This window comes from Caretta caretta, chromosome 7, assembly GCF_965140235.1.
Source record: "Caretta caretta isolate rCarCar2 chromosome 7, rCarCar1.hap1, whole genome shotgun sequence".
NCBI lineage: Eukaryota > Metazoa > Chordata > Testudines > Cheloniidae > Caretta > Caretta caretta.
The window spans coordinates 10423299-10447521 of NC_134212.1; the positions used below are offsets into that span (position 1 = coordinate 10423299).

A 24223-nucleotide genomic window follows, 5' to 3' on the forward strand; every position below is an offset into this window, starting at 1 on the left:
TTGTTCAAAGGTAAATAAAGGTGTAAAAGTAGGAAATATGAATGGAAAATTAAACAACATTTTATCAAATTCTGCTCACTAAAAAACTGCTTACCTTATTTTTGCAGACACAGGTTAAACATACTATTTAGCTAAACTCTTCAGAAAGTTAAGTGACACTTGAGAATTACAGTATAGTCCAGTTCAAAGAAAGCGATGGAAAGAAACTTTCTTACATAAAGTGCAATTCTCTATATAAACTTCCTTCTTGTTTCTCTATGTACCACTTCCATTTATATTGCTATTCTACTTCGACATAAAAGCAGTCACCTTGTAACCCTTTTTATCAAGTAATCTATGCACTACCTAAAACTACACTACACTGCATCAGGCAAGCTATAGGTTTACATTATACAAACATTCCAATTCTGCCAGCTCAGCACTGGTTGTCAATAAATGCAAGCAATTGCAAAACAGCAGTGTGTTTTTTTTTTCCTTAAGAGAACATTGATATCAGTCTGCCAGTTTTGCAAAATAAACTCTTTGCAATCTCTGCAGCTAATCTGTCAACAAATTACTATTAAAGTCATACCTCCTAAAAGTTCAAAAGAATTCTGGATTAGACAAAAGATATGGAGCTTTAGACTCTTGGGGCAGTACTTGAAATTATGGTATCAAACTGGAACCGTCTATGGACGTAGAGAGGTTTGCATTTCTACCACCATGCAACAGAGCATTTCAGGTCTTGCTGGAATTCACCTTTATGTCCCATCCTTTTCACTCCATTCATATTTTTTATCTTTCTATGAATAAATTAATAACACTTTAATGTACAGTAACAAGTTACAATAAATTACACTGAACATTATATGGTTCTTCAGAATCAATGGGTCATATTCCCTATTGAGGTAAATCCGAGAAACTCCATTTAAGTAACTGGAGCTGCACCAATTCACACTAAAAGAAGATCTGCAGTCATTACTTTTGGTCGGCAAGAGCTGTTCTATTACAGCTCCCTTGAGGCATCATGACTCTTAAAAGCCCCTCGGTCATTAGACGTTCTTGTTGAACTCTTCAGGTTGTGATTTGTGTAAGCAACTGGATATTGCCAGAGTTCTCAGTTGCTCTGTCGAAGCCTCTCTGGCCTATTACAATGTTCTGTCTCACTCCTGTTGTCTGTTTAGGCAGCTGGGAGTTCCTCTGGGCTGCTCCAATGCTCTGCTTGAGTTGTCTATTTCAGCTCTACTTGTGGAGTCTGATGCTCTAGGTTACCTTGATGCTCTACCTGAGGTCTCACAGGCAGAAAACAGTCAACAAAAACAGTGTTTGAGAAAAGACCCAGTTCTGAAAGATGCTGAACATCTTCAACTCACACTGAACACAGGAGAAGCTGAGGAGGATAACTGCCTCTCTTAGGAGGCGCTAATATCTTGTGAGAATGTGTTCTTACTATGCTTTCTGTCCATTTCTGGTGCTGATTCTTCTCATCCCCTTCCATACAGCTCTCTAATTTTATCTCTCTTCGCATCTCCCCAGCTGCCATCTTCACAAAGGACCACCTTAGCTCTTCTAGATAGTATTTTACTCCACAAATATTGCCACTGACATTAATCGGGACTACTCATCTTGAGTAGGTATTACAGAACTAAGCCCCAAATTTGCTACTCAAAGGATGATTTAACATGTTACAAGAAATATTAGCACTAAGACCTATTTAGTTTTCCTCTGCACTATCTCCTGCAGTGGAATCAAACTAATGACAAAGACAGTATAGTACTTGTACTAGATTCATCCCTGTCCTGATTGCAAGAGTACCCACAATCCATTTCATTCCTCCAAAATGATGAATACCAGCATTACTTGATGTTTTGCTAGGATATAAGATTTACAAAAGTGAATGGATTTGTAAATTTGTTAAAACCTCCTGAATCAACCATTTTTTTTAAAAAAAGGTTTGTTTCCATAATTCAAAGAAACACATGTTGTCGATCCTTGAAAGTCACAATCTTAATAAAAGAGTTCAAATTCTAAAATCTGAGTAAGTGCTTTATCCAAAAGCACTGGATGGCAGCATCTCACGCTTGACCATTGCTCATCATGGGAATGCAGTTAACCAGCAAACCGCAGAGGAGCCAAGCACTCAATCTACTCTCTGCTTATTTTTCAGAAAACACAAATGCCAGGTGGCATAAAGAAACACTTAGACTGAAATGCTCTTAAGAAATAGCTGTTTTATTTAAATAACCATTCATTTGTATTGAAGCAGCGTTATCTAGCACGCATTCTGTCAAGTGACCTGAGAGCATATGTTGTATATGGAGAAACATCTAAACATTATGCTCTGTGTTGTATGCGTATCTGTAAATGCTTGCATTAGCAGTCTGAAAACATTTTTCTTTCCGGCATTTAAAACTATTTTCAAAACACAATGATTGATACATTATTACACTAGTTTTGACAGTCCCTTAGATATTGCATTCTTTTTTAAAGAGGTGTTATAAACGAAGCAAACGGCTCACTTTTTAAAAAGAAAACTCAATAGAAAAGAGACTCATCAAAACAAATTAACAGTAGAATTAAAACACAAAACAAGAAGGCCTTTGCAAACCTAGAGGAGAGCATGTTAATCAAAAGCTATTATATTACTGGCAAAAGAGATACAGGCAAAGGGTAAAAACTAAGTACAAATGAGAATCCTACAAAATCTGCACCATAAAGAAATTCTCCCCCAATCAATTTCTATCTTTAACTCCCAGGTCTGGTAGGGCCTGGGAGCATGATGGAGGAAGCACATCCAGCTGTTCTGGGCATCGTTTGGGAGTGGGCTGGAGGACCCCACAGAATTCTTTTTGGAATGCATCAGTCTCTCTCCTTAATTGACCAAATGGGTGGCTGTTGAATGATACAGAACATTACATACAAGATTAAGTTGTTACCTCACTCAACAGCGATCCTTCTGGTTGATTAAGGAGAGGCACTGACAAATGCTCAAGGGTGATAGCTTCAGTGTAGATTAATAATTGGTGATAAGGAAGAAACATCCCAGTTGTGTATTTCTGGTCTACCAAATGCTATATTTGGGTGATTTATTTTTTCATGCATCACTAAACAAAGTGGGTGGGGTGAACACGGGACTGAAAAATTCCATAGTGTTCAAATCAAAGAAGTGTAATTAATTCATTTGGATATGAAGCCTTTTTAAGAGCAGACCTTGGTGCTGAATGTACTTCTAACGTATTTTATAGTTCTAATTCTCTTCTACTGTCCTATATTAATCAAAGCCGTAACCCCTGTTGTCTTTGCACTACGAATCAGAATGTGCCCCTGGCGAAGAATGAGGGAAAAATCAACAGGAATTAAGTTTCAGTGCAACTGTTTACTCAACTATGGCCTGCAGTTATTGAAATTTTATCCGTGGTTTTGTGTGACTACTGCAGTAATGAATTCAGCATGGCTGTGACTTTCTCACTGATGGTATTCTCACTTCAAGTAAAAACCTGTAGAATGAAAATGATTCAAACAACCAAAGTCTATTGCATTTAGTATCATACATTTCTCTGATCTGCTTAATCTGAAGCTTTCTGTCTTACACTGGCAAACCTGGCTACTTGTTACTTTTTAAGCCTTCGGTTTTGCCTTGTTTTCAACTGCAGGTTTTTCTTCACCACAACAACCTGCTGAAATGATACTGCGCACTTAAGAGAGACTTGCACAGGCGCCAAAAGCTTATTTAAAAGGTTTTAAGAATGTTTACTGCATTACAGCTAGTACGGTTTAAGCATAAACACATTCACTAGACTGTTGTAGCACAGCCTTTGTTCCAAAAATGTGTTAATGATACAGGCTAAGCAGTTTGCTATAAGTCTTCCTCTAACCAGGGTTTCAAAATTTTATAAAGGGAGCAAAAAAAAAAAAAAAAAAAGACAACATGTTATATGGCTAATCTACTAACAATAACACTGATGAACTCAATCGCTTCTGTCTAAAATGTAATAATTAACATACATAGGGAACACATGAATACATAATTTTGCTCTGGATGATTCTGTCGTAAAAACAGGACTGATGTGATGATTTCATTTTATTTAATTTTTTAGTTTCATTGCAGTAGGAACCTCGACAAACCATTTAGCTAACAGAAAAGACTCTGTTGATAGAGGATGCTAGGTTATATTAAAATTTGTTGCAAAAACAAAACTCAGAATTAGTGATTCTTCCAACCAGTGACATATTTTGGAAACTAGCATACAGTGGTTCACCCAGGCACAGCGACCAGGCTCTACACATTTAGACAACAGAAATGGACTGTGATCTTTGGATCTTTCCAATGAGTTCAGGAGAAAGGGCACTCATTGGAAAGAGAAGAGAAGTGCAAATTTTCCTTTACATTATGATTGCATTTATCTAAATATTACAGGGTATATCTCATTACACATGTATGAAGGCCCTCCTAACCATTTATTTGACTGGCAAATATCGAGGGTTTAAGAGCTAAATACTTTTTTTCCCCCCCTTTAGGAAGTGAAGTTGTAAATATATCGTACAGTACCTGCTGTTGCTGAAGATGTGCTAAATCTGCAGCCCCAATTTCAACTGAAGGTGTCTCACCGTTGGATCTCACTTCCCGCAGACTGCACTCTAGTAAATGGTTGCCACTGCTTGCTCCATTCTGAATAGCTGAACCGTTACTTTTTGTCTCAATCCCAGATTCTTGCATCATGACTCAAAAACCTGAAATAATTTAGGAGAGGAGAAAAAAAAAAAGCAGCTGTTAAAACAGTTGCTGTATATAAGGAGACATGCCCTGTTTTAAATCCTGTCAAAGCTATAAACATGTGTCATTTCCCTTCATACAATTTATCTTTCATTAATGGTTCATGTTACCAGTTTATTTCTAAATATAGCATTATTTGCTCAACACTTACCCTTACAGAAAAAAATATTTTTCAAACGAACACACAAAATCAGTAATTACAATTTTCTAATTACATCTGTATATTTTACTTCAAAACTGACAAGTCATTCTGTGTAACATGTTATGGGCAACAACAAAACCTTGATACATAGTGGACAGACGCAGAAAGCTGAATTGGACCATTGAGTATTCAGATTTCCATTCACACCAGGATTCTGTCAAATTAGCAACTTTCATTACTATGAACTACCCAGAGATATTTCAGGTATCTGCAAGGTGCCGAGCAACCTCTGAAATGTGCTGAGCGCCATCAATTTTCCCTGAAGCAAATTCTTTTCTTCCAGGATTCATTCAGCCGCTCACAGGATTCTGGGCCCTTTGAGTAAATCTCCTAGTTACTGTTATCCATCTGACTTAATATACACCTTAGTGATACTACTTTACAACTAGAATTAGCTGAAGTATTTGCAACAAACAATGTATCTGAACAATACTGGCCCTTATTTGTGAAGCAGTCGTAGAAATCATGACCCCTTTGTGAACACATTAACTATTTGTAGATATCTGTCAAGTAGTTTACATGAACACAAATTTTAGTCCACGGGCTGTTCACAAACCATTCACTGACTTTGATCATTTGCAATACATTATCATGGTGTCTGACCGATCATCTAAGTTAAAGATATAAGTTCTCCTCTTTAAATGGATGACAATTTTTTTCTTTTAATCTGGAGACTAATGAATAGCAAATAACATTCTTCAGTGATGAATTACTGGACAACTCATTGTTTATGCTAAAATTCCTGAAAGTTCTGGGATTCTTGAAAGTTTCCATGAACAAAGAGGTTGTGGTGAGAACTCTGAAACTTGGGAACAATGTGACTCCAAAAATAATACTGAAGTGAAGTTGCCATATTTATTTGTGAAACTATTCTCGATTATCTTTTTGTGCAATTTGACTGGCTCTATTATAGGTATTTCAACCCACTAGCCCCAATGTTAAAGGATTAAAATGCCATTAGTTTTGTCTGTTTCCGTTGTCTCATCCTTCCTTCCTTATGGTTCCTCATTCCTCTTTTTATTGCCCAGAATCACTTGCCCATGGTGACACGAGCTACTCGCCAGGAAAGACAGACACACAGTAAATGTTTCATAGCAGTGCTTGGCAATACGGACCATTAGTAGCTAGAGGTAGTATGTTCTTGGTCGTATATACAACAGAATTAGGAAAACAGGATGCTTTCCCAACAGAGACTTTCCCCAAAGGCATCAGTAAGGAAAGCTTGCCTGTCTCCATCTGAATTTCAATGAGCAGCCCAGAAAAGCAGATCTTTTGTTTTCAACTGCTCTCCACTGGCAATAAAAGGCCCATATTTAAGGAGAAACCTGTTTAAATTCAATAACTCTTAACCAGTTCAGAAACAGGAAGAAAAATTCCCCCTCCCAGCACATGTGGGAAAACATCAATCAAAAGAGGAGAGAGAAAGCAATGCATTTCTAATGGAAAAGTACTAGGGGAAAATACTTTCCCCAGAAAATCTGTACAGGCATAATTTTGAGCCCTGAGACATCTACTGTATGATATTTGTTGGAGACTGAAAGGTTTTTTCCTTCCAGTGCCAACTTCTTTGGGTTAGCTGCTCAGAGCAAGCAGCCCCTTTCACTAACAACATTTCAAGAGTAGCCCAACTGTCAAGCATTAAGTGACATGTAGCATCCAACTACGGTTATTGTTTAGCTCTGTGGGTTGCGCTACACTGCAGCCAAACAAACATATGCCACTCACTAATTTGGTAAATTTGGATATTCATAATGATGTTCCATAAAGCTAATAACCAAGATGTCCTATCTGGGAAGCAACTGACTAAAAAGGGCTTTGTCATATGCATGCTACAACATTAGCATTAGTTTCTGATTCACAATCAAGGCTGGGGAAACCAAACATAAGAAAGACCCCACTCCAGCCACTAAGGATCTATTCACCCTACATGCTATGCACCTCTTTCACATTTATGAAAGGTGGTAGAACAGATTCAAATGTTCTGCTTACATTTAAATAAATTTCATCTGGTCTATGGAAACTCGTTTCAATTCACTCTGTGGGATCTCTGAATCATGCAAAGAGACAAAAGGACTACAAGCTTCATTATACTGTTTCTGTCAGTTTCCTTGTAAAACTTCACAGATCTAAATTAACAAAAACCTTTCTGTATGTAACTAGACAATGCATTTTGTTCTTAAAATTGATCCAATTCTGATGTAGAGTACATGTTGTCTTTTGCTCTTTACACACGTTACATGAAGGAACCACACAGGCATGGTAATAGCCGTGTTTGCTAAACATATACAATGTGTCAGACCTAGCTCTCTCTATATATCTATCTATCTACCTATATAGATATATCCCTTGCAGCTCTAGCAGGGTTCTGGTGGCTTCTGAAACACAGATGACATCAATGGACTCAATATATTTAAAGTAATATTACTCAATTCCTACACACTACTGTAAAAAAGGCACAGCTCCTTTAACCAGAGGGGAATAAACTAAAAACCCTTAACCTTTCTCTCTTCATCTATACTTAGGGCCAGATTCTCAACTGGAATAAAGGAAGGCTTATGTCAATTTACATCACCTGATGATCTGGTCAAACATGAAGAGTTATCATTTGATTAGTTTTTTAAACTCATCTCTTTGAAACACACAGTCCCTGGGGGAAAGATGGCAGCACCTTTGGCCTAGGACACAGGTGTCAATTGCTATGAAGTTTTTATGGCAGCCCGAAAAAGCTGTAAGTGTCCTAGGAAGGGTGCTCATTTCTGACAGCGCTAAAGAACTGACCGTATGTGCCTCCAGCTGATACCACACCAGTTGAAACAAAAGTGAAAAAAGAAATTGTACCTGAACGGTGAAAAAAGACATCCCGTTCCCAAGCTCTTTTGGTAGATAACGAACAAGTTATCTTGGAGCAGACACATAGGGAAACTATTAAGAACACTGGTGATGTCAAAACATATGTTAGAAAAAAACACTGCCCAAAGGTACCAAAAGCCTTGAGGAGACTGGCATCACTGAGGAGCAGATCAATCAATGCATAATCACTAGGTCTCAGGAAATAATTCATAAGAAAATTAGTCAAAAAATTATTGATTGCATCTCAGGTTACAAAATCCTCCCAGAACAGAAGGAAATGTTGAAAATGTTGCAATTTTTCTCAATGAATTTATTTTCCCAAAAAAAGAAGACTACTGAGTTTTCTGAGAACTTTTTTCATTGCAAATGTTTGTACTCTTATTTTACATTTCAAAATACAGTAGCATGCATGAGTTCTGGCTATGCCTACCTCCTGTGGTCAGGAGAGAATGAGCAGAAGCCATTGCGCATAAGGATTTGGAAATGGATTTTGCAAACTGATCCTCAACAAAGGAAAAAAGAAGACCGGACTAGTTTGGGCCCTACAAATTTAATAGAAAACATAATTCTGCAGACTCAGAACTCTTTAAAAAACAACTCTGTAACATCAAATAAATGAAAATGGTGAAAACCTCTGTGCAAATTATGTCTAAAACTTGCTCACTTTTTGTCTACCAGCTCAAAATGTAACCCTGGCTGGACAACAGTGCAAAGACAAACAGACATTGCCAAAACTCCTCCTCCAGATAAGATGTGTGTAGGGGCACAGAAGATAAAACACTTTGTTCCTTAGCTACAGTCAGCATGTGACTTGATGTAAATAATCACAATACACTGCAATCATTAGGAGTCACAGCAGGGGAGCGCAGGCTAATTGAGCCCCTCCCACATAGTGGATATTATTGGTCTTTTTGAGCATGCCCAAATAAATCAGCCTTCGAGCAGGGGGTTGGACTAGATGACCTTCAGGGGTCCCTTCCAACCCTGATATTCTATGATTCTATGATTCTATGTTCCCCTGAGGGTGGGTGAGACAATCTTTTATAGATGGGCACGGAAGAAGCGCGACTTCTTGTTCCAGGCTATTGAGAATGTTGTTTGTTGCCAAAGCCTATCATTTATATTGGAAGGAAGGAGCCCAAGCAAGGTTTGTAGCATGAATTAGGATTATACCATGTGGGAGATGGGCTGTTGCTCCTTTATGTCCAGTATCACAAAAAGCAAACTTTGTACTAAATACAACCCTAATTAATCAAACGATAGCAAATAAGTTTGGTCAGGAGAGTGATGCTTTATGAAAACAAGCAATTTCTATCATTTCTATGTTCATTTTTATGCACAAGGATAAATTAAACACAGTTCCATGCATAAAGCTGCATGGTATGCAAAATATTATTTTCTAAGTGAATACATTTAATGGCGTAGGAAGAAGTCTCACGAAAGTACAAAGCAAAGTAGTGCTGGAACAGAGAGCACACTTTTGTAGCACAGGATAGGCTGTCCGCTCACAGGTTTTATTTATTCAATTTGTTTTTTTTTCTTTTAATTTTGCACCACATTTCAGGGCGGAGCTTTTGAAAATTCCACTCGATGCCTATCTGCATCTTTTGGTGCCTAAACACCATGACAAATCTGGCCTTGGGTGCCCAGCTGCCCGTTGTGCCTTTGAAATTCTCCCTCTGAATGCTTCCAGCATCAGTCTAGGCCACATACCCTGAACCCAACCTGTGCATCTAAGAGCTTTTCACAAAACTCATTTTATTTTGGCTATTGTTATGTGGAGGTTTTAACAAATATATAACTACTGTAGCAGTGCAAATATACAACATTTCCCTCCCCTGGCAACAGCATTAGTGCAACAAATTTTACAATAAAGCCCTTCCTTTTCACACTTGTAAAGATTTTAAGCTAACAAAAAGTTCAGTCTTTATTTCAGGGCAGTTAATTAAGGTTGACCAAGTCAGGCAGAAGTAAATTAACTTGGCTGATCAATTATTTATATGAAGCAGAATAAATGCCCTTAAAGAACTTGGCCCAGTCATGAAAGGATGTGTAAATTAAACTAAACACGGATTTATAAAATATATTTCTACTTCTGTGGAGACAACAGTTAATGGCAAAATCAGTTTTCGGTAAGTGATTAAATGGCAATGTCTACTCCCAAATTCTCAAACAGCAGCAGGCATGTGATCCACCCAGACAGCCATTAAAATCAAACTAGTTTTCATCCTTTGTTGCCAGCAAGGAATACATTTGCTTTGCAATTTTAAGAAGAGAAATAAAGCTCCAAACACTGTTGGAAGCCTCTCCTGAATCAGTCTGGAAAAGGATAAACATTTTGAAATCATACATGAAAAAGCAGACACACTAAACAGCATGGGGGGGAGAGGTTGCCCCTTGAAAAGAGAAATGCCCAAGAAAAGTTCTACATGAACAGCACTAGAAAGAGAAATCAAGGTACAAAAACAGCAGGGCAGTGGCAGCACAAGCCTCCTCACATTGTGACACATGCCTGACTTGTTTAGAAACCACCCCTATGATTGCGCAACACATTTCCTAGTGTGCCACCTCTGAGATATCAGATGGCAATTTTTGATCACCACTGACCCAGGTTGCAACTAGTGAGCTGGAGGTGAAAGACTTCCATTCCCATCACTAGTCTCCTAAATCCATCCACTTCTCTATGAACATATTTCTAAATCAGGGTGTGGATCCTTAGCAAATTTAAACTGTCATTGAATTTCCAACAGTTGATGATCTGTCCCTAGATCTCTAAGCTGGCAAGTAGCAAGGAAGCAATATATCACCCTGCCACATATCAGTTGAGTAAAAGAATATGGATTCACTTGTGGAGATTGAGAATCCTGTAAAGAGTAAGTGTCTGCTCTGGTGGTGGAAGCACTGCAGACATGCAGCTGTTCATTCACTAAAACACACCCCGTTACTAATTAAGTGTAGAGCAAACAGCTTCTGAGCAGGCTGCTTGATGGCTGCCGGCCATCTGAAATTCTGCTGGAGAGGAGAGTCCAAAATATTGCAAATTGGGCCAGTGACTGCCTTTAGGAATGCCTTTGTGGTTAAGAAAGCTGAAGGAAACTGCTGCCCCAATACACTGTATGACTTAACCAAAGCAAATCATCCTCATCAAATTACCCAGACTGCTGTTCGGGTTTCAAAAACGTAAGTGAATGTTATTCTAGATGGCTACCTGCTGTGTTTTTAAAGCCTTTAGAGACATCCTACATTGTATTTTTTAAAAAGTGGCATTCAAAGTAAAGATTAAAGATGGGAAAACTGGTGCAGCAAAATAAGAACCAATCCAAACCTTCACCACAAATTAAGCAAGCCAGAGAGAAACAAACCTTCATAAGGCTCAAAAGGGCCTTGTCATTAAAAATAAAGAAAACTGACAACCTTGCACTTGCTAGTTTCAGGTGGACCTGGAAGAATCACCTAAATATTGCCAAAAACTGATTTAGTAGTATTTCTGCCTCAGCTGGAGCCAAGAAATGCTAGAAATCTTATGATAAAGTTTCAATTTCCATATCCCAGGGGTTTGATTACATTCAGGTATGTTTTGGATAAATCTACCCCTTTGAAGGGTCATTCACTATTGCATATACGATACTATTGGCTGCTTAGTTTTGCAGGAGGAGGAAAAGAAGGGATTAGATTAAAAAAAGGATTACAAATGATCTTCAAGAATCAATAGAGCTGGTGAGAAATGCTACGAGGTTCCACACTCCTAAAAAGGTGACACTGAGTCATGTCTCTGAATAGTGGTTTCTTGCTATGGTGTATAACCCAGGACCGAGGTAGAAGAAGAGCAAGCACACACTGGAAGTGTGAAAAGAGGAAACAGAGAGAGAGAGAGAGAGAGATGCAGGGGAAATCCTTTGACATTTCCTAAGCTAAAAGGGGAATTCACTGAATTAAAATGGATCCTTGAAATTTCAAAGGCTGAAAACCTTCCAGTAAAGATGGACAAGAATGCTATATTCCAGGATTAAAACACAAATGTACTGAGCTTGGTATAGGATCTTACACAACAGAGTAACAATGTGTATGTACTTGCCGCTATGCAAGCACCACCTTCCTATACCGAATTTTCATAATTATAACAGAAAGGCGTAAATTTTCTAATGCATGGCAGTTCAAAAAGTAATCAAGAGAATGTGCCTGAGGGCTATTTTAATGTATGCAAAGCTAGTGACCCACTGTAAATGGGAGGTAGGCTTCAATGAATGCAAAGTAATGCACACATACTAAAGACCTGGTCTGATGAGGGACGGCTAAAATTAACACCCAATTAATTTCCGAATTGACAAACAAATGAAACCCATAAATCTACTTTCTCATTAATTTTCTTGTGGCATAATTTAAAGCAGTAATATGAGGGCAAAAACTGAGCATTATCCATCATAAATATCAAAAAAGATAGCACTGTAACACCATAAATTATGCATATTACCTGTTGTTAAAAATGATTAATGTATTATCAACTTTATCGTGCACTGTATATGTCTAGACAGATCTAAAATCTGAACATTTCATTTAGTACTTGGGAATAAAGGGGCCAGAAGGAATGGAATTATCCACAGCACATTCTGAGGCTGGCCTCCTGACACAAAGACCGCTTCTCATGCTGTCATCTGGGAGTTCCAGGCTCTGAACTAGACTCATCCCAAGCCTTGGGTCAGTGGAGGTTGAGCATATCGTAGAGGTGATACGCTGAGTCTCCCTGGGGATGGGAGACAAATCACACTGCTCTGAGAGCATCCCTGCTAGCTGATCCACAGAATGGCACTGGCATCTGTTTCACAAGGGGGCCGCTCACCTCCCCTACCCTCATGGCTGAAGGGAAAGCACTGCTCCATGATGTAGAGAGATTGGGAAGAGAGATAACAAATGAAGGGGAGGGAAAGTGAAGGGATAATTGCATTCCGCCTGGAAGGTAACAATTGGTGCTTTCTAGAAGTGCCGAAGCGCATCACCTTGGCCAACTGAATAAGGACACAGCTGTGATCCCTGTTGCCGCAATCCCTCCCCACAGATCAAACCTGTCACTCTTGTAAGAAACTGAACTTAACTAGCTTGATCTTACTCTAGGCTCTCCAGTCCAATCTCACCCTCAAGTCTCTTGAGTAGCTGCTTTACCGACTCCTGCTTATCCACACATGTCTTTTTATTTTCTTAATTATATACATTAACACAACACCTTTCTCACTCTTTTTTGGCTAAATGACTACAACAGCTTACCATTTCCTAACAGCCCTTATGGCCACTGAGGGATGTGGCAATTTAGAGCAAGTAAAGTCAAGGAGAGACAATGGCTAATCTTCTACATACACTGAAACTTCAGGGAAGTGGTGGTTAGAAGAGAGGAGTGGTAGTCAGGACTCCAGGTTTCTACTCCCAGTTGTGCCACGCTGACTCACTGTGTGTCATTAAGCAAGCCATTTAACTTCTCTGTGTAAATAGTGATTTAAGGTACCCAGGGGTAAGTCAGTTCTGTTAAGGGGGACACAGAAGAGAGTGTAGCAGAAAAAGCAAATATAGGACATAGTGAGAAAGCAGGAAGAGGGTGACATTAACTTACACCTTCAGGGAAAGTAACTAACAAATGGGCATAAGGAGGTGCCATTAGCTCTGTGGCATTCACTAGTCCTCTGGAAGAACTAGTGCCCAAAGGTGTATTTAATCACATCAGACGGATAGCTGAGAACACGAACCTCTGAGTGCTAAACAAAATCTCTGCAAAGCCTTCAATTTTGGGGAAGAGTTGTGTGTACCCCATAAGCTCCACAAGTGCAAAGAGTAACAGCTTCACAGAAAACCTGACCCTTTCTCTCTCTCTTTCTCTGCTGCAAACAGTACTAACTCCATCAATATGAAGGTCACTGGCCCAAAACCCACTAAACCAGAGAGGTACATCTGCCTTGACAGCATAAGCCATAGACCACTCAAATAGAGTCCACAAAAGAATCTGTCTGCATCCATCACTTCACTAGGAATTGGATAACCCAAGTCAACCCCACCTTACCCATACTGGTTACAGACCCTAAATTCCAGACAGAGAACAGAGAAATCAGCTTTTTTCAGGGGTAGGAGTCTGTATCCTCACCATTCCTTGCATACCCATCCAGGAGCCATGCCCAGTCTAGTCTCATTTAATAAATACAGTCCACAACCATGCTTTTCTTTGTTTGGCAATTATTAATCTACAGATTCAAAATGAAAGTCATGCCACGATTATCTCGAACTATACAGCAGAACCACGTCACACCAACTGGCAAATACTATGTCATCCTTTTCACAACATGCATCCCAGTTTACTCCATCATGCCTTATACTTGCTCTCACTGAGTAATCTAGTAAACTTATTGTTGCCTAGTCTTCTATTCCCTATCTCCTCTCTACTGTTTTGTTACCATTCGCTACAACATGTTTGTGAGCTCCTTGGAGGAGAGCTCATTTCCTTCCATTTTGGGAGACTTCTTTCAAACCTTCAGGCCTGACAGAAATCATCATACTACTATTAGATGGAAAGGGGCTTTTCATTTCTTTTTAAATGAATGGCACACTGCATAGCAATGGTCTAGTGGCTGAGAACATTACTGTATTTCCAGCCAGGGTGCAGTGAACTCTATTACCAGGACTTTGATCTGGGCATTACATGCTTTACAGAAATTCCCCTCCTTAAGGAAGCATACTCGTAGTTTTAGTGCTGCCATGCTGAGAATGGTAGGGAACGAATCTGAACAGACCTATTTCCATCCCGACTTCCAGTCTCACATTCACACATGGACATATAACACGAGCTACCTACCTGTTCTCCCCACCCCGATACACACCAATAGACCAGTTGAATTCATACAATTGTGTGCTAAGGATGAACAGAGAGTGTAAGCTGCTCCAGTGAGTGCTAACTCAAGGGTTGAGATTAGTTCATATGCATTTAAATCCATCCTGGCAGCATCGGCTCCAATATGGACACACAGATCAATGGAATATTAAAGACCATTAAATACAAGGCCTGCTTTGTGTTTAGCAAATGCATAGCAGGGCAAATTTACTTTACCACCGACGTGTGATGGGGAGATTCCAAACCTCAGAGAGACCAACGGTTCATTGGGGTTTAATTATAAATCCCCTCTCTCGTTAAAGCATTTTTAGCTTCTCTATCACTCTGCAGTACTTAAAATCACTTCAACAGTCAGGTGCTGATTTGTAACACCACTGCACAATATAGTTTCTCATTTCAACATTTTCACTTAGTTTAATATAGAGAGGGTTTGATTTATCATAGTAGTGCTGGTCAATTAATGACTGGCTTGTTAGGTTACACACTTCAAGTACCTTACACTTCACCTCAAAGCCATAATCACTCTACCGGCCAAAACGAACAATATGTTTGAATCATTAGTGCGAGTTAGTGAATACAATCTATCAGAATTTTGTGCAAGTTTTGTTGTTTGCTTTTCCGAGTGACAATAGGGACAATTATTTAATTTTAGCCTTCACATGCTCCCTATAAATATATATTAAATACATGTATTTTTTAATAGCTAGCCTCAAATGCAAAGTAAGAGATCCTACCCTTCTTCATATAAAAGAGCAATCATTTTTTTCTCAAGGTCACTTTGCATGCACAGTCCTAACAACTTACAGCTAAAGCTCACAGGTCCTGTCTGGCATTAACTACCAAAGCCATATTCAGAAACAAGAACAAACAATAATTCTGAAAAACAAAGATGGCGTAAGCTTGTTTTTCTTGCTTGTTTGCAAAACAATGCAAAAGTACAAACTACCTACAAAAGCACAAATTATCTAATGAGGACTCTCAGAAAGTAAACTGCAAATAGCCAGCATCCAGAATTAGCAGATGTAAATGCTGTTTCAGTTATAAGCAGAGAGAGCAAAAGCAGTTCTATAATGTCATCCGCAAAAGAAGACAGACAGGGCACAGTTTTTAATTTGGTATTTTCTCTTCTTTCACATTGCCCTGCTTTCAAATCAGAGGATTTCTTCAGACAGCTTTAGAAATAAAAGTTAAACGTTTTCCTTTTCAAACTTGACAGAGGGCAGATGCATCAATTAGAAACCTATCTGATTAAAAAGGTAAGAAAAAATATAACCAACTGTCGTACATAATTCAGATGCTGTACGTTTTGGTGATTACCTTGTTCATAGCCCTATCCCTTTGTCCTAGACCTTCTAAGTCCTTGTTTGTTGCACTCAGAATTTTCTAGCCATCAGATGCTCTATTACTGTGCTAGTCGTCTTGCAGGAGTGCTCTCTCCCTTCTGAAAAAAGCAAACAACTGGATAGATATCATTACACTAAGGAAATCTCTTGGAAAAACCAAACAACTTGCTAATCTTTCTAGCCCCTTCATCCAAGTTAAAGATAAGAAAAGCAAACCTAAGTCAGTTTCAACCACATTCCAGGGACAAGTTCCCCTTTTCTCCTTTATCAAAATCCCAGCATTTAAAGTTTTTTTTCCAGACCTTGCAGGATAAACTGCTGCTCACACCCGCAAACAAAGCAATATTTGTTTAATAACTGATTGCTGCCATGGGTACAGTAAACAAGTGGCCCAGCATTTGTGTTTATGAACAAACACATCATCTTGCAAGAGCAATTTAACATTAACCAGGTGGAATAATCAACAGATTTCATAGGTGACACTCGGGGCAGGACTAATGTAAACAGAGCAGGGAGGAGAAAGGGGCCACTCTCAGGGAATCAAGGTTGAGGCAAATGCATTACAGAGTAAACAGCTGGGAAGAACTCAAGACAAACAAACAGTCATTCTTCTGACATTTAGAGAAGCAGAAAGGTTGTATGTTACATAGATCAGCTGCTGACCACCATGAAATCAAACCAGTTGGGGACCAGGCCTCCTTGTTTACACAATGCCATGTTTGCTTATAAACAACAATTTGCTGTTACCAACTTTTGCATTACTCATCATATAAACCATCAGATCAAGTGAAATCTTGTTAACTCATTACTGGATTTGGGATTTAAAAAAACAAAAACAGAAAAACACCTTTGGAATCTTTAGCTAAAAGGAACCAGCCGGATAAGGAAATACACTTTCACATGTCTGTCAAAAAATTAAGGTGCAAAAGAGGCAATATCTGTTCAGGTGTAATCTTGAAGCAGTTTAAAGAAGGGCCTTCACCGGCATAGTCTGCTTCAGGTTTGTCTTTAAAAATAAAAATCAAAATCAGTGAGTGATATTAGCTAACTTGCTAATTTTTGGAATAGAAACCGGAGAGAGTAATATTTAACCTACAAACAGAGGTAAAACTCTACGCCTTGTCAATATACAGGATAACCTAGGTCAGAAGATGCATTTAAATAAACAACCTGCAAATACTTAAGGTAGGGGTTCAAAATGAAGAATAATATTTCCTTTCAAAAAATGCAAGGAAAGCAGGAACAATTCAGGTTTCTTGCTGTACAACAGAATCCCTGCCAAGCAAAAGGGGTGTGTGTTTACACATACACACACACACACACACACAATGGCTCTCTATATTCTACCTATCTATATGCCCACACACATGCTACTGATGCAGCACAGCGTATTTACTCCTCCTCCCTCTTCTCTCCTCGACTCCCTTGCTCTGGCCTCCCATTACCATTCTCACATCACTGAGCATTCCCTACCTACATTTTTTTTTAACCCAACAGGGCTTTTGGCTCAACATTTTCTCCTAACTCTTGCTCATCCGGATAGAAACTTCAAGCCCTCACCTACCGCTCTGCACCACCCCATAAGAGTTCTGTGGAGCCCCCAACAAGCCCCACCTGTTGTAGGGGAAGGAACCTCCAAGATCTGACATTCTCCGACACTTGGCTACATTATTCAAATCTTGTGGCCCCAGGGCTTCCCTGAATCAGGGACATGTATTTTCCGTTCCCATCTCTCATCCCCAGGGCCTCACAAGAAGTTGGACACAGCAGCTATCCCAGCAGAGATTTCCATGACTGCTCTGACCTGGGCCTGGATTTCAAGAAAGGCATGAAGATCGGGAAAGAGGATCAAGGGCTCAGAATGTTCGTCTGGGATTCAGGAGACTCAGGCTCAATTCTTTATTTTGCCAGTGACATTCTGCATGACCTTCCCTTGGTCTCTCTGCGAAGCACTCCCACTACTCTCGTTACATACCCAGCTGGATAAAAGGTGCAAACCAGGTGGGAGAACAGGAGTCAAGACTCCAGGAAAATGCAAGTGCTGGTCCATCTCTTTCTCCTCAGAAGAATAAATTTTCTGAAGTCTGGGTCACCAGAGACTGAACTAATGACTGACTGCACATACAATTCCATCCCTTCTCCCCTCCCTATGAGTGATCACAGTCCAGCCTCACAGAACAGCTATGGAGGGGGGGAAGCAGTTAACAAGATATTCAGATCCTTCATATTTGCTTCCAAAATTTGGAACCCACAATCTGAAATCATCACAAACATCAGACTCCATGTATAAGTACTTGTGTTTCTGCACTCACGCATCCTATTCACCTCAACTGAGTTGCCTATCGATGCTCCTTTTCCAGCACGTAAAAATCACAGTTTACTCAGTACGAAGTAACTACTATATGATAAAAACTACAAGCATAACATTCAAATGCTTTATTGGTCAAATAGATGGATGCTTTTATTAGTCGAACCTTTTTTTGTAATGGAGGGCCACTGATGACCCAGTGTTAGCCTCATTCCCTGCTATTAATCACACTTCTAAGAGCTCATTTTGTTTTAAAATCTTAAGAAATTGCTATAATTTAAAGACATGGTGCCTACATAATGGGAAATGCTTCACAGATTATATCATTTTATATAACACCGTATTTTTATAGGAATGCTGACCACGATACCAAGGTATTACAAAACTTGAGTACAATATTTTACAAAGAAAACCTAAATGTAAACTTTCTTTTGTATTTGTGGTTTGCCACATCTATAATATTTTAATCACAACCTTTTGGGAGTTGCAGAATTCACATGTATATGGCTTACATAGATTAACACTACAACAACATTCCCTGAACAAATGTAAATAAAATAAAATAAATTAGGATCCCTAATATGAAGACTTAGTCAAGATGTGTTTAAACAAAATTCAACACAATGAGGTACTATGTAATCTCCATGCCTTGTCTGTTCAGAAAAGAAGAACTGAAGATGTCTCTTTATTGTAAGCAACTTCTACAATGAACTAGAAGCATCTTGCAAATTCACCTACTATAGTGAGATTTAAATTAATATAAACGATGGTCTTAACCCATAATTCTTTCCATTATTTAAACATACTCTGCAAAATGTTTTGACAATGTTGACTGTTACAGGAGGGAAAACACATTTAAGACCCAAATGTAAAAGCAACAGCAAAAACCTTCCATTTTGCAAATGTAAAGTAAAAAGCATCTTTAAACATCTTCTTATGAAAGAAAACGTGGTGCAATTATGTTGTAACACAAAAGAGAGTGTTCTTTTCTCAGTTCTCTAACAAGATATTAGTACCTACTGGCCCTATGAATACTGTGTATAAATCACATCATATTCAGAGTGTCTGAATTAATTATAATAGGAGCTGGAGAGAAATGTTAACTTTCCAGGTTGTTGCTAAGGATTAGCTTTTGTTTACAATTCTATATTTATAGACCAAGAAAAATTTGTCAACTGAAGGGCAAAGAGGAATGCAACTACACAAATGTAGCCATGATATCAAACAAATCAGATGTTGCACCCGTTTTTTGGAAAGCAAACCACCATTTATAACATGAAGATGCAAATGAGTCTTACAATATACATGTGCTTCTTATTTCCATGCATTCAACGTCACTAGATATTATTTTATAAGAAATTATGTTAACATTTCTCATACTCTTAACTCAAGTCTGAGATTGTGAAACCAACATATGTGTAAACAGGTAACATGTGTGTGGGGCGCTGGATAGCTTAGGACACGGGTAGTCAATTTTTTTTTTTTTTTTTTTGTCATCAAGGTCCAAATTTCTTGGTCAAGGTAGATTTTGGGATCTGTTCACAAGTGTCTGGCAGTCTGATTTGGCCCACAGACTGCCTATTGACTATCCCTGGCTTACAAGGTTGATAATGGGACACAGAACCATTCACTTACATATCCAGCCAGCTAGGTAGTGACCCGAAGTTATTGGATGATGGCTGTTTAGCAGCCTATGCAAAAGGAGTTTGGCCGTTTCAGCCCAGTTTCATATCATAGGTCCCACCATCATAAATAGAATTGACAGCTTTGTACTGCATCATGGCAGCAAATCAAGGACTACGGGCCTAATCCAACTCCCACTGAAGTTAACAGAAAGGCTCCTGAATGAACATGAGAAAGTAGTCTGGTCTCCACCCCATAGGTGCTTGCTCAGGTCAGAGTTGAGACACATTGGCAGAACAGGATGGGGAACCCTGCAAAGCTATTCCTCTTGTTCTACGGATAAACAAAACACTTTGGCCTCCAACACTTCCATGTCTTTTCTTTTTGCAAAGAGGTTGCCCACTAAAGTTAAGGTTGCAAAACCATTTCCATTTAGACTCCCTATTTTTAAACACTCACAGCATTGAGACATGCACTCACTCTCACACTTGCTCCAATGTTTGTTTGTATGTGGAAAGCTCAACAAAAATCTCTTTAGTGGTTTCTGGTTTATGGAGAAGTGGGTGGAATAATGCATTTTTCTATTAAACAAAACTCTAACCACCAACTTCTTAACAGGGTGATTTGCAGAAGTGCTGAGCACCCACAACTGCGAGTGTCCAATCCCTCTAAAGAATCAGGCCCGTAACTCGTAACGAGAAGTGCGCATTAGATTGGCTTTAATGGAAACATTCAGTCTCCCAGCGTTGACATAACCGGGGGGAAGAGGGGGTAGGTGTCAAGGTGCTGCTGGGACAATACACATGTATTAGATTGTACACGCCCCTGTAAAACACGTATGCACACACACACACAGCAATATGTTCTAATAAAACTGCCTTAACATCAGAGACAGAACAAAGTTCTGCAAAAAACCCATACATTTTTTTCAGGATTTTTTTCAGCTGTAGGTTCTTTCTGGAAATTACTATGTTTCACGATACTCTACAAATTCTTCATTTTTTTTTTAAAGGCCCAAATTTTCATTACCACTCGTTCAAAAAAATGTGTATAGATAATCTGTACTATTTCTGTGATTAGGGACACAACTGCAGTAATTGCATGTGCAATGAGTCAGATAAAAATGTAGCCACCGAAAGGAAGGTCCTCTGAAAACCAGGCCCTTATTTCTTTCCCTTTAGTATGTGAAGACCAGGAGAGCACACCCTTAATACTAGAGTAGCAATAGCAGCAGCAGCAAGCATAACCAAATTGTGCTGAGGTACTGTTTAAGGAAACAAAATGACCTCTGCAAAATCCAGGGTGTCCAACCTAATGGACAACTTGTAGCTTCCAGGCTCTACTCTGTGGCCTTCCAGGGGCAACTGTGTCAAAAAGAACGCTTCTGAATTTTCTATGGGGAGGATGTAAGTGGCATGGTCTTTCCGACTACAGATTACTAAATCTCCTGCATCGCCTGGTGCCACTCTGATCTGAGCCAGAGGAACGCTCTGAGCTGTTGCTGTCCTCCTCCTGCTCTAGCTGTTCAGCAACTCCCCCGCTGCCTGGCTCCTGTACTACAGAGGTGAGAGAAGACAGTTGTTGCTCCCCTGCCTGCTTTCCTGCTGGGCTGCAGGAATGTCAGGCAGAGTCAGGTACGAGCTGCATTGCTAGGCACTATGCTAAGATCAGGCACAGAAAAAGAATAGCTCACTTCCATGCACAGTCACCCATGGCAGTCTGGAAGAGGGAAAGAAAAGAAGCAACTCAGAACTAACAACCTGATTCTCAGCCTCAGGCCAGGGTACAGAAGCCTGGAGGCTGCTCTAACTTGCATCAATTAACTATGGTTCTTTATGGACCACATGCCAGCTGCAAATGGAAGAGCATAATGTGTTTCAGCCACTCCCTCTTTCTACCCTTGATATACTCCCTACCTCAGGAGCTGGGGAGGGGGCCCCCTAGGGACTTCTGCACCTGGACACTAGTGGTTTCCAATCACTTTGCAGAACTGTGCCCCTTTGACCTCTTTGAAAGAGCATGTTTGGCCCTCGAACTAGAGGATCTGGACACCACTGTGCTAGGTAGAAGCTATTCTATGCTTATGAAAATTAGCTCTTTGCTGCCGAATACCGAGCTGTGTGCACAGTCAGTATTATAGCCTGTGTTGTTCCTTATTTGGCCAGAACTGTGGGTCTCCTGTGTTCATGTCTGAAATCTGTAGTTAAATATATTACTAGACCATCTCCATCCACATGCAGGTGCATGGTCAGACAGGTGTTCTTGTTGCTGAATACAGCACTGCTGATGCATAGGCTTCCTGCTTAAAGGATTTGTGAGAGAAAACAAAACACCAAATTTAAGGACCAAAAAGAACAGAATATTTAGCACCAGGCCGTGCAACAGGAGGATAATGTGCATGCTGGATCTGACTGTGCACTGCTGACGTCAGAGACCATATGATCTCTTACTTTGGGATTAAAATTGTTTGTACAAGTCAAAGCAGAACAATAGGAACAACAAGGCATACAACGTATATTGCTCTACACTGCAGCCACATATTCAGCTGTCTCAGCCACATTCTTCGAGTAAACACAGCTTTAAAAGAAAATAGCCAGAGCGAAGAACTTCTGGAAAGCTGCTACATCTGATCATGCATGCAAGAGTTCTCCTATCGCTTCCTTCCAGGGTTTGGGAAAATAAAACAAAACACCTGACACACCACTTAGCAAGCATAATACCTACAAAAGCGCTACTCGTTTAAACAGGTTACCATGCTACCTAAGCCTTAGAGGGAGGTCTATGAGCTATAATGAGTGCATCTTGTTTTGTAAGATACACAGAGGAGCTCAATTAAATGAACAACTGTAAAGGAAACAACTGATAAAGGAATTAATGCTCTCTGTGCCAAAACTTAACATAACATCTAGGATAACAAAACAATGTCAAACGTGTAACTGCTAAAAGAGGTAAAAAAAAATGTTTTAGACATTCAATCCTAAACTACATTATGTAAAATTATCATCAAAAAAGACTAAAATTTCTTTTTGTAAAACTGCTAGATAAAGCTCTATGTTTCTAAGGTACCACTACTACCGTAGTATCAGAGTGCATAACGTACTTTAATGTATTTTTACTCCCAACACCCCTGTGAGGTAGGGAAGTACTGTCATTCCCATTATAGAGATGAAGAACTGACGCCCAGAGCAACTAAGTGACTTGACCATGATCACACAGGAAGTCTGTAGCGGAGCTGGAAAGTGAAGACCAAGTCTAGTGTGTCCAAATCTTGTGTGTCCAGTTTCTAAACACTGGACCATCTGTCCTCTACAGAGAGGCAAAGAGATATTATAGATAGTAAAATCCTGTGTGAATGGGGCTAATTTCATTAGGCAGATGAATTAGCCCAACACTAAACTTGCAACCAGAGCAAGCAAAACCTGGGAGTTGGCCTGCATCCAGTTATACGGGAAGGAGGAACAGCAGCAGAGGGCAACCTCATCTCTCTTCCTATGTGGGTAAACGATGGATCTACACTGTGTGCACACCCACTGGATTCCCCTGGCATCCTCCAAATTCATCATCTATTCCGCTGATCTGCAGAGGCTAAAGAGAGCCCTTTCATAGTGATCAAGGAGATAGAGAATCCTTCTGCACAGGCTGTTCAGTTCTGGATGCCAACCTCCTTGACCTCAAATGCTGAAGACATGTAGCTTTTGGCCCTCACATGCCTACATCTACAGTGCCTTAGGATCAGTGACACAGAAAAGGGAGACCAAAAAAGGCCACAGTGACTGATTAACACATATATATATTTATCTACAGATGCTCCCCGGGTTACGCAAGACCCAACTTACAGAAATCCGCACTTACGGAAAAAGTTCCATAAACTAGAAATAGGAGGTGGGGTTTTCTTGTTGTTGTTTTTTGGCGTAATGGTCAGGTATACGTTTCTGACAAAATTCGAGTTAAGCAAGGTGTTCCGGAATGGAACAATTGCATACATCGGGGAGCGTCTGTATATTTACCAGATAGATAGATAGATAGATAGATAGATAGATATAGTAGGGTGGTCACTGATGCCTCTCCCCCTCAGTGGCACGAACTTCTGAATTAGCACGGGTGGAGCAGCATTCTCCACGGTGATACTGGACAAAAATCACATCGTTTTTTGTTAGTACAAGACAAGGAAAACCCTTACAAAAACAGGTCTGAGCGGCTTAAAAGCAGATGAATGGCCTGCATAATTTTTACACACACACACACACACACACACACACACACACAATATAGTTCTATA

At 39.6% G+C, this 24223-nt stretch overlaps 1 protein-coding gene across 20 annotated transcripts in view; it reads right to left on the bottom strand.

The window, feature by feature from the left end:
• FOXP1 (forkhead box P1) overlaps positions 1 to 24223 on the bottom strand; it is a 499850-nt gene that overhangs the window by 208011 nt on the left and 267616 nt on the right. For 18 of the 20 annotated variants that reach the window (XM_075130242.1, XM_075130253.1, XM_048859184.2 and 15 more), the window contains one exon: positions 4529 to 4710. In XM_075130242.1, coding sequence (XP_074986343.1) covers positions 4529 to 4699 — 171 coding nt within the window. In that variant the 5' untranslated portion in view covers positions 4700 to 4710. Of the gene's footprint in view, positions 1 to 4528; positions 4711 to 15987; positions 16048 to 24223 lie in introns of those variants that run through there. The other 2 variants (XM_075130247.1, XM_075130249.1) reach the window with 2 other exon arrangements.